General features: G+C 29.4%; 3 protein-coding genes across 3 annotated transcripts in view; 1 reads left to right on the top strand and 2 right to left on the bottom strand.

The window, feature by feature from the left end:
• Window positions 1-10: 10 nt before the first annotated feature.
• Window positions 11-3,359, bottom strand: LOC113386524 (mitochondrial tRNA-specific 2-thiouridylase 1-like). The gene is made up of 6 exons (XM_026624304.1): window positions 3,287-3,359; window positions 3,043-3,208; window positions 2,785-2,969; window positions 2,503-2,729; window positions 2,263-2,424; window positions 11-97 (listed from the first exon to the last, which is right to left on the bottom strand). The coding sequence occupies exons 1-6, from the start codon at window positions 3,357-3,359 to the stop codon at window positions 11-13; spliced, it is 900 nt and encodes a 299-aa protein (XP_026480089.1).
• A 1,388-nt stretch (window positions 3,360-4,747) lies between these two features.
• Window positions 4,748-12,479, top strand: LOC113386523 (methyltransferase-like protein 17, mitochondrial). The gene is made up of 8 exons (XM_026624303.1): window positions 4,748-4,753; window positions 4,800-4,959; window positions 5,028-5,370; window positions 5,594-5,822; window positions 10,260-10,460; window positions 11,726-11,890; window positions 12,037-12,170; window positions 12,265-12,479. The coding sequence occupies exons 1-8, from the start codon at window positions 4,748-4,750 to the stop codon at window positions 12,377-12,379; spliced, it is 1,353 nt and encodes a 450-aa protein (XP_026480088.1). The 3' UTR covers window positions 12,380-12,479.
• Window positions 12,480-13,766: 1,287 nt separating this feature from the next.
• The window catches only part of LOC113386522 (protein takeout-like), a 3,872-nt gene continuing 690 nt past the window's right edge, over window positions 13,767-16,948 (bottom strand). Inside the window, exons 2-3 of the mRNA XM_026624302.1 lie at window positions 14,262-14,367; window positions 13,767-14,185 (exon numbers count right to left, since the gene is read on the bottom strand). Of these exons, the coding sequence (XP_026480087.1) occupies window positions 13,990-14,185; window positions 14,262-14,367 (302 nt within the window). The 3' untranslated portion in view covers window positions 13,767-13,989. The remainder of the gene's footprint in view (window positions 14,186-14,261; window positions 14,368-16,948) is intronic.

The following is a 16,948-nucleotide window of genomic DNA, read 5'->3' as shown; positions in this document are numbered from 1 at the left end:
TTGTTTTTGGTCAACTCCAGTGGCTCGTGCAAATCCAATTCGGTTCGTGGGATAAGACAAATCTTGTGTGCAATCTGGGGTGGTCTGTACCAGCAGCCTAAAAGATAAAAGTCCCAACCCATAACTAATAAACATGAAATAGGATTAAGGGGACGTCCATTAATTACGTGATCGATTTTTTAAGTGGTGATATTCAAAATTAACCTCGCTCCCACCTAAAACATCACATATGGTAGTATTATTTTTAGTTACGAAAAAAAATTGTGAAATTTTTTATTTTTTTTGAAAATGTTTGGATTTTTTTTTAAATTCAGGTAAAAAATAAATACACGTGATATCTTACTATTCCCCTCCCTCTTTCACGTGATATTTAGTGATTTTTTTATCAAACCTTCTCCTCCCTCTAAAAACCTCACATGATTAATGAATGCCACATAAAGAAACTGATTAGAATTATGGGAGTATTCTAGTGTAGAAGTTCAAAAAATCGCTTTTTTATTTCATATTTTCAAAGTTTATCTATTTAAGCATATGGGTACGAGAAGGTTTTTGAAAATTTGAATTATTTTCGGAGATATAGGCATTTTACTGATCTGGTCTCCAAACTGGTTTGGCAGGGTCTAATCGGATAAATGGCATTAGAAAGTCATTAGACCAATTTATGACAGATGAATTTGTGGGGAATCAAGAAGGCCAGAGATTGAGAAACAAAAAAATCACTTGTCATTTTTATTTATCATAAAATTTTGTAATTAATGAATCGTTTATATATTTATCCAATGGATTTTATATTTTTATATTTAATAACTACTCTCTCACACTGGTAACCCACGACGTTTGAGATGAAGACAGAGAAGGAGCATTTTTTTGGGCTGCACCATAATCACTGGTCTTCCGTGACTACTTATAAGGTACGTCCAGTCCTCGCTTCATCGTAGTTAACGCATTTACTACCTGACACCGGACTTCTGTTGGTATACCCATTTTGTATACCCAGGCCTCAGTGTTTATTGCTGACACAAAAATTAATTATAAGCCTACACCTTGGGTCATGAATTGAATTCATTATCAAATGGTTCATTGGAATCACAATTCAACCTCTCCTTGTCCGTTAACTCACCAAATAGTCTTTTGACGCATAAGACTTTGGGAATGCATCTTGTCAAGATGATGACTCTTTACGTTCTCCTTCGAAACGCATCCGATTCGAGAATCCGATGTGTGATACAAAGGGCTACTGAAGTCGACAAGATTATTTCAATCATTGCGAAAATTCATATTCTTACAGAGCGCCATCTGTTTACCCAAAATATTGTAAAAATAAAAATTATTACAGTAGATCGAGGCTGAATCTTCGAGGTTCAGGAAATTAACCACATGATTTATATTCAGAACCTTATGCAGAGTATGGAGATGATGGAAGGTCGAATTACCTACCATACAGTGGATCTGCCGACGAAACATTGAAATTACTAATTGACTAGTACCACAATACTAGTACCACCATATGTTTATAACGTGTTTCCCTGTATTTTTTTAAACTGAAAGTTCAACACTGGGCAGGGAGTGTGTGGGGAATCAAGAAGGCCAGAGATTGAGAAACAAAAAAAATCACTTGTCATTTTTATTTATCATAAAATTTTGTAATTAATAAGTAGTTTATATTTTCATCCAATGGATTTTATATTTTTATATTTAATAACTACTCTCTTACAAACTGCTCGATTGGAAGAGAGAAATGCAGAAAATAGTTTTTTTTAAGTAGAAGAAGGTTCGATGTCATCAGTTGAAATTCACTTGAAATGTTCAGAGATTCTTATTTGTAGACCTATCTGTAGCCCGAACTATCATCATCGCCAAATTCCAATTTTTACTATATTTTAAAAAAATCGAGAAACAAAAAAAAAACAGTAAAAAAATACACTTTTTTTCAAACAGTCGCCAGTTTGTAAAAAAATTTTTTTTTACTAATCTTTTTATTTTTTGATTTTCCGATGGCTAGGAGGGCTGAAATCATGTCGAGACTGAGTTGCCAACATTTTGAGACTCCCCACTTCATCAGCTGCCAGTTTCTTCAATTTTCAACTTTTTTTCAATTTTTATATTATATATTAATAATATTAATGAACAAGTGGCAAAAAATGGATAGTAAAAACATTCATTGCTTTCTTTTACAACACTTTAAAAATGACCTAAAATTCATTGCTCTACTCTAGAATACCCCCTTAAATTTATCAAGTTCAAGATGAATCAATTACTTACTACTAAAATATCAGGGGAAATCTTCTTCAAAATAAAGTAGGCTTTGCTGAACCCTGATAAGTTTGTCCGTTGCCCAATTGTCCACATGTGGATACCATTGTGGGTGCCAACCACTTTGCCAGTGTCCACGTCGATGAAGTTGCCAGGAATGTGATCGACATACTAAAAGTACCAAATTAGATTAGAAAATATTATAAATTTTTCACAGAACACAATATAAAACAATTATCATCCCCTCACCTCTGCAATAAAATCTTGGAAATGCCTTTTCCCAATGAAACAAATCCCCATACTTTCCTTCTTCTTGGCCAACCTGACTAAACCAGAATTTCTAGCAATTTCTTTAACATCCACCTTCCTTAATTCGCCCAATGGAAACATTATATGTCTCAAAGATTTTTGTCTGATTCCACATAAGAAAAAAGCTTGGCATTTTGTTTTGTCGAAAGCTTCCAATAGATGCACATCTAGAGATAAAAAATACTTACATACAGATTATAGAAATTATTTTGACTGTATTACCTGTATCTGGTTGATAATTTTCCAAGTACGGTCCAAATGTTGTTCTAGCATAGTGTCCAGTTGCAACAGCGTCAGCTTGTAAATCCTTTAATGCATAGTTAAGAAAATGGTTGAATTTTACGTTTCGGTTGCAAAGTATGTCGGGATTTGGTGTTAAACCTTTTTGGTAACCAGAAACTAAATGACTAAAAAAAATAAAAAATAATTAAATCATATTTAGGTTTTCAAGTATAAAAATATCAAGAGTTTAATATCTACCTAAAGACATCATTCCAATAATGTTTCACATAATTAACTTCACGAAAAGGAATTTTGATTTGATCACACATCCATTTTGCATCTTCTAGGTCTTTTGAAGTCGTACAAACACCAGTTTCTTCGCCCGTGTCCCAGTTTTTCATAAATACACCTTGAACATCATATCCTATAAAATAAATAAATTTATATATATATATATATATATATATATATATATATATATGTATATATAACAGCTGTATACCTTTTTGCTTGAGCAAAAGAGCAGTTACTGCACTGTCAACTCCTCCAGAGACTCCTACGACTACTCTTTTCATATTTTATTTGCATTTGTTATATATTTAATTCAAATCAGTAATAATAGAACATGTTATAGTATTAGCTGTAAATTAAAATAGATTTTAAGATTTAAGACTTTACAGATTAACAGACTTTATTTTGTAAAAACAATTAATTACAAAAATACATCTCTTGCTGTAGATCTTTATCGAAACAATAATTTATTTGTTTTTAATAGATAGATTAAATTATAATTAGATTAATTTGTCAGATAGAAAAATTAGTTGAATAGATAATTATATACAATGTTGGTTTTATGTAATACGATTTATTTTTTAATTCATTTTAAACAAACAATTAAAAATAACTTAAGATGTTAACTGAAGGCAAACAATGGAGACCCTAACAGAATAAATGCTAAACTCCAGAATAAAAAGGTCATTGTATAAAAAATAAAAAGGTAATTAGTGTAAATAATATATAATATTATTGAATATTATTGGTACAGCACATTATATAAACAATATATAAGATTATTGGTAATTAATGAGCTGCAGCAAAGTATGTATGCGGAAGTAAATGGTACATTCAAATTAATTGATTTCCTCAGTTACCTATAAATATTAACAGTTATATAATTACAATAAATACGTTTATTTTGAATTTAATTTCAAATTAAAACATCTTTTCATGCATTATCGTTATAATATTTGATTCTGGTCTATAATGATTTTGAGGTTATGTTGTATTTCTTTCAATGTGTCTAACTGTCAAATGTCATGCGTTGAATTTGGGTTATGTGTAAAAAGAATAAAATGAAATAAATTAAAATATATTTAATTTATGATTAATTAAAATGTTGAAACTAAATATAAGTTCACTTTCTAATAAAATATTTTATAATATAAAGGTATAGTAAAAATTAATATGTTCAACTTATGTTTGTGTTCGATTATGCTTATTTTGAGGTTATGTTTTCTCATTTGTGTTGTCAATTGAATTAAAATGAAATATATTTAATGCATGATTAATTAAAATGTTGAAACTAAATATTAATTTGTTTTCTAATAAAATATATTATAATATAAAGGTATGGTGTAAGATATTTCTGAGTATTTTTTTATTATAGTATTTAGCTAACCTGAAAGCATTTGCAAGATGTAATGCAAAAGATACACTTGTGATTAAGATAAAAACAATTCTTCTAAGTTAATTTAAACACAGTTTGGATGAATATTTTGCATTTATTATAACAAATCCCTGGTTTCAACACAACATTTCTGATGTAAATCTTTATTAAGCTCAAAGAATAGTTTAATATAATTATATACAATATATTTTTACTTAAAACATTAGTAAAGTTGTATAAAACATTTCAAACACATTCAATTAGCTTAATAATATAAACTTGTACTTTTATCTAACAATGTTTGTATCTTATAAATTATTTGTTTGTTAATCACATTACCTTTTTTCAGTTTATGAGCACAGTTCGAACAGCTGTACTGTTAGATGAAAAAGTCAACGAAGATATACAGAATGCAATATATAAACCACGTAAACATCCTGGTGTTATGAAATATAAAAATGTTCAACTTCCAATTGAGTATATCAAGGCAATGGAAAATTCTATACAAGGTAATAATAAAATTCTTTTATATATAAATGCCAAGTATTTATAATATGGATCATGTTTGTGGTTTTAGATTTTCCAATAAAGAAATTAGTAAATGATGGCCAAGAATTAAACAGATACTTAGCTGGAAGACACCCGCCTCCCACACAGCTCGAAAGGCGAGATAAATATGAACAAATTAGATTAAAAATATTAGAAAAGTCAAAATATAAATTTACTGATGACATGCCGGAAGAAGAAAGAGTTAAACAAGAGAAATTCTTGCATAATGAAATAATGGTAAAATGTAATAAACAAATATACGGCTGGAAGCCAATGTCGTATGATGATTTGGGAGCTCTGACTTATATGTTTGGAAGATCTGCTCAGGAATATGCTGTACTTGTTAGAATTTTTGGAGAAATATATGACAGGTAATAAAAGTAATTATTTGAACTCCAATGTTCTCTGGTAATAAGTAAAAAGAATTAAATTTGTTTTTAATTAAAAATATATTAACTCTTTTCAGTAATTAAATATTATTTGTGTATAAATGTTAAAGTAATAGTGCTTCCTTTCATCAATTTACTTAATTATTATTATGATTTTTCTAAAAATATAATTTTTATTAAATCTGTTTCTTTATTATTTTTTCAGGGTTCCTGATTTCAAACCAAAAAGTTTCTTGGATTTTGGGTCAGGTGTAGGCACTGGTACATGGGCAGTAAACCATTTTTGGAAATCAAACATTTTTGAATATTTCTGTGTTGATTCATCAAGTTCAATGAACGACTTGGCCGATATTATTCTCAAAGGTGGCCGGGGGAATAAACTGAACCCTATAAAAGGAATCTCATATAGACAGTTTTTGCCTGCAGCAAGAGAGGTAAATTTTGATAAATTAAATATATATATATATATATATATATATATATATATATATATATATATATATCTTCTTATATATAAAAAATGAATCACAAAATTAAGAACGACTTAACAACGTCTGGACGAATTTGGCCAATTCTTTTTTTTAAATGTTCATTGAAGTCCAAGGATGGTTCTTAGGGTGAGAAAAAATCAAATAAATGCAAGCGAAACAGACCTAAAACCCTAAAAACAGACTTTTTCTTTTTCACATACAAACGTTTTCTAACTAAAATTTAGAATCAAATTGAGCTTTATTGTCATTATATAAAGTTCATATTAAATCCTGTTCATATGTGTATCATTCAATCTGCCATTCATATACCGTATCTTATATTATTTTAATTTCTGGCACATATCAGCTGCTATTTGGCAATAATAATGTAGACATTTCATTTTTTTTCTTCATAATCATGAATTTATTATACATATTCTAATATTGTCTAGGCTCATAAGTAAATTGAAATTTTTGGCAGATGAGTTTTCTTTCGTTTTTTGCAATTTTTTCTATTTATTTCTACAATATTACTATAATTTTATAATCACATACATCCTAAAAAATTTCCTCAACAAACTTCAGAAAAATTTATCAAAATTCTTATAATAGTTTAGGAGGAGTATATCTACATACATACATCATTACAGAAAAATTTTATATATAAGATATGTAATAAAAGAGCGTCAATTTTTAATATCACATGTATTTAAAATATTTAATAAGATTCAAAAACAAATACCATTTCCAGAATGGTGTTATACAAACTGTGATGCAAATAATTATTTTATAGTTTTTACAATAAATTCAGCTATATATTATTTCTTTCAAGTCGGCTTCCTTCTGAAGATTCCCGGTCGACTTTATTGCACATTTCTATTTAATAGATCATTTATAACAACAAATAAAATAACATACTATATTATACTTTATGAGATTTCATCATATGTCTTTTAACATATATTTCTTTAGTGAATGTTTTATCACAGATAACACATTTGCAGGGACGAACTTTTTGATGGGTCATTTGATGCATTTTAACATCATATGCTCTTTTGAATAATTTATTGCAGAATTCGCACTTGAAAGGCTTTTCATCAGAATGTACTAACATGTGTGTTTTTAGATTTGCATCGGCGCTAAATGATTTATTGCATATTTGGCAAGAATAAGGTTTTTCTCCTGTGTGAACTATTAAATGTTTTTTAAGATTAAAGGCTTCGGTGAAGCCTTTATTGCATATGCCGCATTCAAACACTTTTTCTTTTGTGTGTCTTGAAATATGTCGACCTAAATTATGTTTTTCAAAGAACACTTTAGAACATATGTGGCATTTATATTCTTTTGGTTCATGCACTTCTTTTTCTAAGTGGTTTTTATAAGCCGCATACAATTTATAAACTTTACCACATTTTTCACAAATATACTCCTCTTTTTTCTCGTAATTGTACTTATCAGTATCGTGTTCTTCCAAGTGCTTCTTTAAATGTGAATGTCTATGAAATGCTCTGTGGCACCTGTCGCATTCATAATCCCTCACACTCCTGTGCGTAAGCATATGTTCTTTTAAATTACCATTACTAACAAATGTTTTACCACACTCTTCACATTTATAAGCTCGATGTCCGGTATGTAATAAAAAGTGCCTTTTCAAATGACTCGATTGATTGAAAGTCTTTTCACAAAGTGTGCATTTATGAGGGCCTTCAGACTGGTGAGTCAGAATGTGCTCTCGTAAATGAGATGGTAATTTAAAGGCTTTTTCACATATGTGACATTTATGAGGCCTGTAGTTCGTATGCGTAAGCATATGTATTTTGATGGAATAATTTGATTTAAAGGTTTTGCCACATGTATTACAAGTATTAGATTTATTACTGTAGTATAATCTGGAATCATGGCTTTCATATTCCATTGGTACATTGTTGGAGTTATCATCTGTAGTACTTTCATAGTCATAAGCTTCTTGTTTTATTTGCGCATTCGGATAAAACATATCATTACTGATAGATGAATTTGTTAGATCAAACCTTTCGTATTCGGGGTCTATTATTTCAGATTTACATTGCACTTCGTTTTCTTCAAAATCATTTGCTTCTGTTTTAACTTTTGGCACATAAGTGGAATCTTTAGCATAAGGTTCGGTTTTAATTTGGACATTGTTGGTATATGTTGTTGTTTCTGAATTATTGTTGGTTAAATTTAGAGCAAATATTTGTTCTGCGTATGGACCAGTAAAGTTATTCATTCTTAATAAATTATTGATCAAATTAACAATGATATTCTTTTGTTTATTGGAGCACTAACTCACAACCTGAAATAAATTTAAAAAGTGATGAAATAAATCACATTTTCATATCAAATCAATTAACTTATCAAAAAATGTTGTGCTAATGGAATTTAATTAATTATATCTCTAGGTACAATGAATATATAGAAATAAATTAGAAATTATGTGATAATTCAGATTACATATTAATGTAATTGTAGAAATTTGCCTAAACTCTACAAACAAATAAGATTAAGGCAATAACTTTTACACGTGATTTAAATCATAGCAGTAAATATAAGCGAAATATATTCCATACCGTATAAATATATATAATATACCTTTTTTAAAAAATATTTCCATTCTTATTCCAATTAATTCCTGTCAACTTTGTTGATATAACCTTATGTTATTTACACAATTATTCATACATGTAAGGGTGCGTTCGACTTGGACGCTTACGCGCTGTGAGCGCGCTTTCATCGTTCGACTTGGCGCTGTGAGCGTGGCATAAGTACGCTCGTAGCACCATCGTGGGATGCTCGTAGCACATATTTTGCGCTCACATATGCTCACGCCACAGAGGTAGGGCAGCGTGAGCGTGAGCGTCAGTTGTTTTTACTATCTGTCATTTCATTTATTTATTAATTGTCAAATTCTTTATAATCCCGCAAAAATGGCAAGCTGTATATCACAATTATTTTTTAATATTAATATTAATATTGATTAATTTTAAATTTAATTAATTTTAAATAATTTTAAATTTTAATTTCAATATTACTATTAATTAAGCATAAGCTAACCAAATTTCATTCATTTATTTTTTGTTAAATTCTTTATAATCCCGCAAAAACGCCGAGTTGTATATCACATTTATTTTTTAGTATTAATATTATTAAATTAATTAATTTTAAATTCAATTAATTTTAAATAATTTTAAATTTAATATTACTATTAATGAAGCATAAGCTAACCAAATTTCATTTATTCATTAATTGTTAAATTCTTTATAATCCCGCAAAAATGCCAAGTTGTATAACACAATTATTTTTTAATATTAATATTAATATTAATTAATTTTAAATTTAATTAATTTTAAATAATTTTAAATTTTAATTTTAATGTTAATATGAATTAAGCATAAGCAAACGAAATTTCATTTATTTATTAATTGTTAAATTCTTTATAATCCCGCTGAATGATCCAGAAAGTAAAAAATTTACACAATTACCGTTACCGCCAGTTGCCGCCATTTTGATGCTTATTGACGCTCACAGTTTCCAAAACGAACGGATTTCAGTTATCGATTCTGAGCGCTTAATGGCCAAGTCGAACGCTAAAAATTCGTGCTTGTAAGCGTGAGCGCTCACAGCGCGTAAGCGTCCAAGTCGAATGCACCCTAAATTATACACTATCATTCCTTTATATATATTTTTTGATTTATTTTCTGTCTATTATTTATATATTTTAATCCTTTTTTATTGATATAATTATTTATAATATGATTTGTTGCAATGTTTTCTTTTACATTTTTATTTAATGACATTTGACATTTGTCTAGTGTTGCCCGATGACATTTTTTTTCCGTGGTATTTCGTCAAAAACGAAAATCAACGAGGTCAAACGATGAGTTTGAAATGGAGGTTTGAAAGTTTCTAAAATTGTGCAACGGTGAATGTGTTTGATTAATTTAATTAAATGTTACTCAATAACTGTATAAGTTGTTATAGTATAATGTTTGAAACAAGATATATAATGTTAAAGCTTTTAATATCGGAAAGAATTAAATTTCGGTAAGAATTTGACATCAACATTTAACAATTAAATTTAAATAATTTTTTTTATAATTGATTGTAGACTTTTTCTGACGATTTTAACGAAAATTTTCATGCATTTTAATTATAAAAATACATTAAATGGAATAATGGTGTGATATTTTTTAACATTTTTTATAACTAGTGAGTATTCGAAGTCACAATTTTTTTTATTAAGTTGTAATTTCATAAATTTGTGTACAATGTCATTTTCCAAAAAGACAAGATTTAGTAATAGTGATCGAGAGACTGATGAATGAGCTAATAATCTATATTCCCCAATTATTCAATTCTAATTATATATTGTCTATTTTTCAGATCAGATACGATATAGTCCTATGTGCCTACACCCTTTTCGAAATGTCGACACCAGAATTGCGTTTGGAGAAACTGGTAAAATTGTGGAACAAAACTGAACAATTTTTAGTTATCGTAGAAATGGGAACGAATGCTGGATTCAGATTGATTTCTGAAGCACGAGACTTTCTGTTGCAATATGATGCAGAAATATTCGCCCCGGTAATAATATTAATAATCATTTGTAACAAAACATTTTCAACAGTAAGTGAGGGGGCAATTCTGCTGTAACATAGCTCATAAAGTAGCGTTGTCATGGCAATGGTCTCTTATGCTTGTTCTTGGTATTGAAAATTATGAAAATGTCTATTCATTTGCCGTGAGATCAGGATAACAGAATTCTAGATGGTGCAGTTATCATAACATTATCTTCATTATCCAGCAAAAAAACTGAATTATTATGGTGTTATTTTATAATATTGTTATTTTTATTAACTTCCCGTAAGGCAAGTTATAGAAATCGCAATAAAATCGAAAATGAAAATTTTTATATATCCTTTATATTTTTATATCTATATCTTTTATATTTTATATTTTTTATATATCTACGTTTTAGAGGTTTCTGAATATTTTGGCATACCTCAGAAAAAATTGATGTATGTGTGTGTGTATGTGTGCGTGTATGTATGTGTGTGCGGATACAAATTTTCGTCGACGATTTCGGGAACACGAATGAGGCAATTTGAATAATTCAAAAAACATTCGATTCGTATTGATAAGGACACGTGCTGATTAGTTTTTGGCAAAGGCAGGTCTAGCCGTTCCGAAGATATGGGGCAAAAAGTACCAAAAACGGTAACTCTGTTTTTTAAGAGAACGGAGTGTCCGATTTGAATAATTCAAAAAGCATTTTACTTGTATTTACAAGATGAAGAACTGATCAAATTTTCATGAAGGCAGGTTTAGCGGTTTCGGAGATCTTGTAGAAAAAGTAAAAAAAAATGCCATTTGGCGGTCAAAAATGATTATTAGACATGTGCACATCAAATTATCGGATATTTTATAGAGATTTTAACAATAAGTTTAAATTTTGTTTACATTCCTATGGGTTCCGTACCAATGTTTATCCGTTAGACGGCGACGCGGCGCTTACGCGCTTTTACATGTCGCCTCTATGCAGTTAAAGCAGTACGATTGATTTGAAAAAAAGTTCAGAATTTCCAAAATATTTCAAAATAAATTTTTCTTCAAAAGTCTTTTTTTCAAGAAAAATAAATTTTTGTCAAAAATTTATGGTTTCTCAAAAGTCTAATTTTTTCAGAGTATATTTTTTTCAAAATGTTTATCTTTTTAAAAACAAATAATTATTGGAACGGGAAGTTCCAGCAATTTGCCTTAAGGCACGATGCCATGCGCCCCACTAGTTTTCTATCATTTATTTACATAGTATTTTTAATCTGTATATCATTTATTATTATATCTTTCAGTGTCCGCATTCCAAACCATGTCCACGATTCATGACAGATGAAACCCCATGCAATTTTGAAGTAAAATATTCAACTATACCTCTAGCCGCTGTATCCCAAATCAAAACAGAACGATTCAGTTACATAGTTCTCAGAAAAAAAGCAATCAGCGACTCATCAACAGATGTATTAACTAAAAAAAATTGAGGCAAAAACTCAATCGCTTCAGTTCTGAAAGAGAAGAATCGATCAGAAATCTTAATATTGACAAGAAAGATAGTACAAGCGATGAGGTTAATGTGAAAAGTGATGAGGAAGTATATGATGACAAGGGTGATTCTGTTACTTGTACTTGGCCGAGAATAGTTAGGCCCACTTTGGTGAGGTCGAAACACACCGTGTGCAGAATGTGCACTTCTGATGGTCAATTAAAAGAAGTCGTTGTTACTGCTGCTAAACATGGAAAGTAAGTAGAAGGAAGAAATAAAATATATTGCATGATATAATACATTTATACTTTGTTATATTGTTTTCTACGTATTTTTATTATTTCTTTGCAGAACGGCTTACCATTGTGTGAGGTCGAGCAAATGGGGTGATTTGTTACCCGTTACTTTAACAGAAGTCGAGAAAAAGTCAAGATTTAGTCATAGTGATAATGAGACTGATGAATAAGCTAACTATCTATATATTAATTATATAAGTTTATAAAATATAAGTTTGATAATATAAACGTATAAGAAATTTGTATTTATATTCAACAATAGAAGATTTAAGGAGGAAGATTTCCAGGTATGTTCATTTTGAATTGATACTTTTTGAATGATTTATGTTTCAATATATAAATCATCTATTTGTATTGCACTGTTGTGGTTAGACTTTCAAATGAATTTACTATCAGAGTAATTACTGTGAAGGTTTTATTTATTAAATTTATGTGTTTCTTGCTGAATTAAATGAAAAACTAGTGGTGCACTTAAGGCAAATTGCTGGAACTTCCTGTACCGTAATAAAATATTTGAGAAATTTTCAACGTTTTCAAATATATTATTACAAATACTGTAACTTTCTTTATTTTTGCTATCTTGTTATATTTGAGCAAATCAAATGTAAATCATAAATCATAAATCAATTTATCTCCAGAACATTAACAATCGTCATTTCATTTCCAATTCAATTTCTAAAAAATAGTTGCCTAATTTAAACAAAATTGAAAAAGTGCTCCCGTATAGTCACAGTCTAAACGCACTTGCAAATAATTCTGTGCTGCATTTTCACTTATACTGGGCTCAGCTTGGCGGCATTTCCACGTTTTTCAATAGTTTTCACAAAATTGGAAAAGTGTTCCAATTCATAAACAGTCTAAACGCACTTGAGTAAACATTTGTACCAAAGTGGCGCTTAGACTGTGCTTAGCCTGGGTAATTTTTTGAATTTTTAATCCAAAATTACAAAAATATTTTACGGAAAATAAAAAAAGATGTAATAATTTTTTATCCTCAAAAGCAATTGTTTTGTCAATACAAGCAGAAAGTTTTTTAGACCATTCAAATCGGACACTGCCATTTTTTGCACATTTAGCTGTGTATTTTCGAAACGGCAGGACCTGTCTTTGCCAAAAACTAATCATCTCTTCTCCCAAGCATTACAAATTGAATGTTTTTTAGATAATTCAAATCCGGTACTCCGTTCTCTCAAAAACTCGATTTGTATTTTCTGCACTCTTTGCTCCGTATCTCTGAAACTGCTTGACCTGCCTCATCCAAAAAGAAATCACCACGTCTCCTTATTAATAGGAATCGAATGATTTTTGAATAATTCAAATTGCTTGAGAAAACTTCGACGAAAAATTGTATCCGCACATACATACGTACACACACACACAGCCAAAATATTCAGTAAACTCTGAAACCTAAAGATACGCAAAATTTTTGGACGATTACTATAAGTCCCCTTGAGGTTCTCAAATTATCACAAAATGGAATATCAGTTTCATATATTTATTTTATTTGTATATACATTTTATATAACCTATTGTGTTAATATTGTACATTTTGTTGTATCTAATGTATAACATTTCATATTTGATCATTTTATTTATATAAATTTTTATAACAAACTTAAAATCAAGGTAATAAATAACATCTTCATACACATATTCAAACTAAGAGTCACTCAGTATCCAATATTCTTAATCCTAAGCCCAGGTGTTCCGCCTCAATCTTATATCTTATCTTTGAGTATTATTAAGTACTAATTTCTTCTATCATTTGTATTTCCAAAATTTACTTAAGGAACATATCTTTAATAGGAACTCTATCGAAAACTCTTGCTGCGATTTCTTTAAACAATGCTGAGAAAGAGTCCTGGAAGGACGGTTTCAGCTCTTCGAATAAATCTTTCCAATTTTCGTTTAAAAATCTGTTGGTTTGGTCTTCTAGAAGTCTGTCTTGGTCTGGGTTATTGAAAGTTAGATACATTCTGAAAGAAATAGAATATTTTAAACTGAGAAAAATGTTAAATTACTTTTTATAAATTAAATTCGTGAATGTGGTACCTTTTGGGTTGGAATTTAAGTTCAACATTTTCTATTGTGTAATATTGTTTGTTGTTTTTAGTCACCGGTTCTCCAGATCGTAAAGCTGCTGTAATATCCAAGTCAACTGGAAATATAAGGTTAGGAATTAATTTTTATATATATATATATATATATATATATATATATATATACTAGCTGACCCGGCAAACGTTGTTTTGCTAAGTAAGGTATATTCTAAACAATTTCTAGAGAATCAAAAATATTAATACTTTAAGTGTATAAGTATATGTTGTTTGAATGCTATATACAATAAAGTATTATAAAACAATAAACCCCATTAGTTTGTCTATATTTTATTAATACAATCAACCTGGAAGTTTTATACACTTTCTATAGAAAACATGCTATAATCCAATCCAAGTATTTTTTGGTCTTTCGACTTATTGATTACGTTTCAAGTTTTTCAGATTTTTTTTGGGTTCTGGATTTTGTGTATAATTATAAATAATACTACTGAGATTATACAAAATTTTAAAATTTCTGCAAGGAAAGATAGAAAATGAATTAAGTGTTCCTTCTTTGACCTGCTTTTTGAAAAGTTTCAAGTAACATTCAATGAATAAAAGTAAATTTAAGAAAAAGTATATATGTAGAGCAGGGCGAGGCACAAAGATCCAATTTGACTTTGAGCAAATACTAATTATATTATAAAAATCAAACCAATTATATCACAACAAATAACACATTTCAAACAAACAATTATCTGACTACGTTCAGTAAAACTGTCAGCTACTTCATCATTGTAGAAATGTACTTTTTTTATGTCTTTCAAAAAATTATTATCTTGAACGGCCAGGTGGCAAACAGGTTTAATGTCTCATTTTATTTAAAGGTATTTTACAATATAATTACATTTTTAACTAATGCTAAAACACTACCAACGGAAGAAAATAGTTTTATTATGCATTTTCAAAGATAACCGTTTATCTCCCGATAGCAAAGCCATGAGAATCGAGGTTATAGCTGGTTATACATCTTTTTCCCTCTACTTTCAAATATTGTTGTTGAACAAAGCTTAACTTTATTGGTTTTTGACACATGAACCTTTTTAACCCCGGACCTTCATATATTACTATCTATTCTTAGATAAATTCTAGGAAATTATAACTGAAAAATGTTATTCGACAAAATGTCCCTTTGATCGATGGTTCTGAATTTAAATAATATAAATAAAAATATATAACCTAAAAAGGTTTATAAATAAAGTATATAATTATACAAATGAGATCTTTCAGAGCACCGTGTTTGAGAGAAAATATGCCAAAAGTGCATTTTCATATAACATTTCAAAAAAGTTGATTGTTTGAGTCTCTAGTACCACTTGCGGCCCGTTTACTAACGTTTTTGTATATAATAAAATACAACAAAAAACTACTTACTACAATTTAATTATAATTAAATAATATTCATGTAAAACATCCTTACTTAAACGTAATTGAACATCATTTGTCAAAAACGTTTGACATTTGACGTATTAGCCACCGTCCATTGTTTTATTCAATTACGCTTCTACAAACATTTTCAATTAAAAATGTTAAGTTTCTACGCGATTTTGAAATAATATCTCACCTTTCCGACCATCTCTGACTGGCACGAATTTTTCAGACTAAGACTGGCCAAATCGGTTAGCCGTTTTCGAGTTTACCGAATCATTAGATTGAGAGCTCCATTTTTATATATAAGATATATATATATATATTATATATATATATATATGTAATATATATATATATATATGTAATAAATATATATAATATATATATATATATATATAATACGAGGGTGTGTTCAAAAGTACCCGGAATTTTTAATTTCGCGGGTCTGGAGTGTCTGATTGTCAAATTTTTTTTTTTATTGTGTTGGTATACATGCCCCTAAAGATGATGAAATTTTCAGCTATATTCACTGTTTACTTTGTCTGTGGTAGTCGCTAAGGTTCGACGTGGTTTTTTCTGAGCTCGGCGATTTTTACAATGGAAGAATTAAAAGTCAAAGAATTGTATTAAATTTTGCGTAAAAAAATGAAATAAAGTGTAACAAAGTGTGTGAAATGTTACAAAAAGCCTATGGTGAGTTGGCTATGAAACAAACAAGTTTCCAAGATGGCCGCGAAGACGTTGAAGATGACCGAACGCTACGGTCGACCCAGCACGTCAACAAACGATGAAAATGTGAAAGAAGTGGAAAAAAATGGTTATGAATGATCGCCGAATCACATTAGAGAAGGTTGCTGATGAAGTGGCATATCAATTGGCTCATGTCATAACATTTTTTCAAATGTTTTGGGCATGAAACGAGTGGCAGCAAAATTCATTCAAAATTCCTCACTCGTCGTGCTGTTCGTAATTTTTGGGCCAGCCAAAAAACAATACCGTAGTCATGCCCCAACCTCCATATTCACCAGATATGGCTCCGTGTGACTTTTTCTATTCCCAAAGTTGAAGAAGAGACCATGAAAGGACGGCGGTTTTCCTCGATTGAAGAAATAAAGGCCGAATCGCTGAGAGTGCTCAAGGACATATCAAAAAGTGAATATCAAGGGTGCTTCGAAAATTGGAAAAAACGCTGGCATAAGTGTATTATATCTGGGGGGGACTACTTTGAAGGGGACCACATTAATGTAGACGAATAAATAAATATTTTTT

Source organism: Ctenocephalides felis, unplaced genomic scaffold (genome assembly GCF_003426905.1).
Source record: "Ctenocephalides felis isolate EL2017-DRISC unplaced genomic scaffold, ASM342690v1 CF-g0.4_SCAFFOLD_03571, whole genome shotgun sequence".
NCBI lineage: Eukaryota > Metazoa > Arthropoda > Insecta > Siphonaptera > Pulicidae > Ctenocephalides > Ctenocephalides felis.
This window is presented reverse-complemented; position numbering and strand designations above follow the sequence as displayed.

What these genes read in the sequence shown, in the direction of transcription:
- LOC113386524 (XM_026624304.1), bottom strand. Translation starts at nt 3,359, where the DNA reads ATGAAAAGAGTAGTCGTAGGAGTCTCTGGAGGAGTTGACAGTGCAGTA. An exon ending in TCCAAGATTTTATTGCAGAG is followed by an intron (nt 2,425 to 2,502) that starts GTGAGGGGATGA and finishes TGGTACTTTTAG; the next exon opens with TATGTCGATCACATTCCTGG. An exon ending in TTTCCCCTGATATTTTAGTA is followed by an intron (nt 98 to 2,262) that starts GTAAGTAATTGA and finishes TTTATCTTTTAG; the next exon opens with GCTGCTGGTACAGACCACCC.
- LOC113386523 (XM_026624303.1), top strand. An exon ending in TTTTGCCTGCAGCAAGAGAG is followed by an intron (nt 5,823 to 10,259) that starts GTAAATTTTGAT and finishes TCTATTTTTCAG; the next exon opens with ATCAGATACGATATAGTCCT. An exon ending in TCAGCGACTCATCAACAGAT is followed by an intron (nt 11,891 to 12,036) that starts GTATTAACTAAA and finishes TATGATGACAAG; the next exon opens with GGTGATTCTGTTACTTGTAC.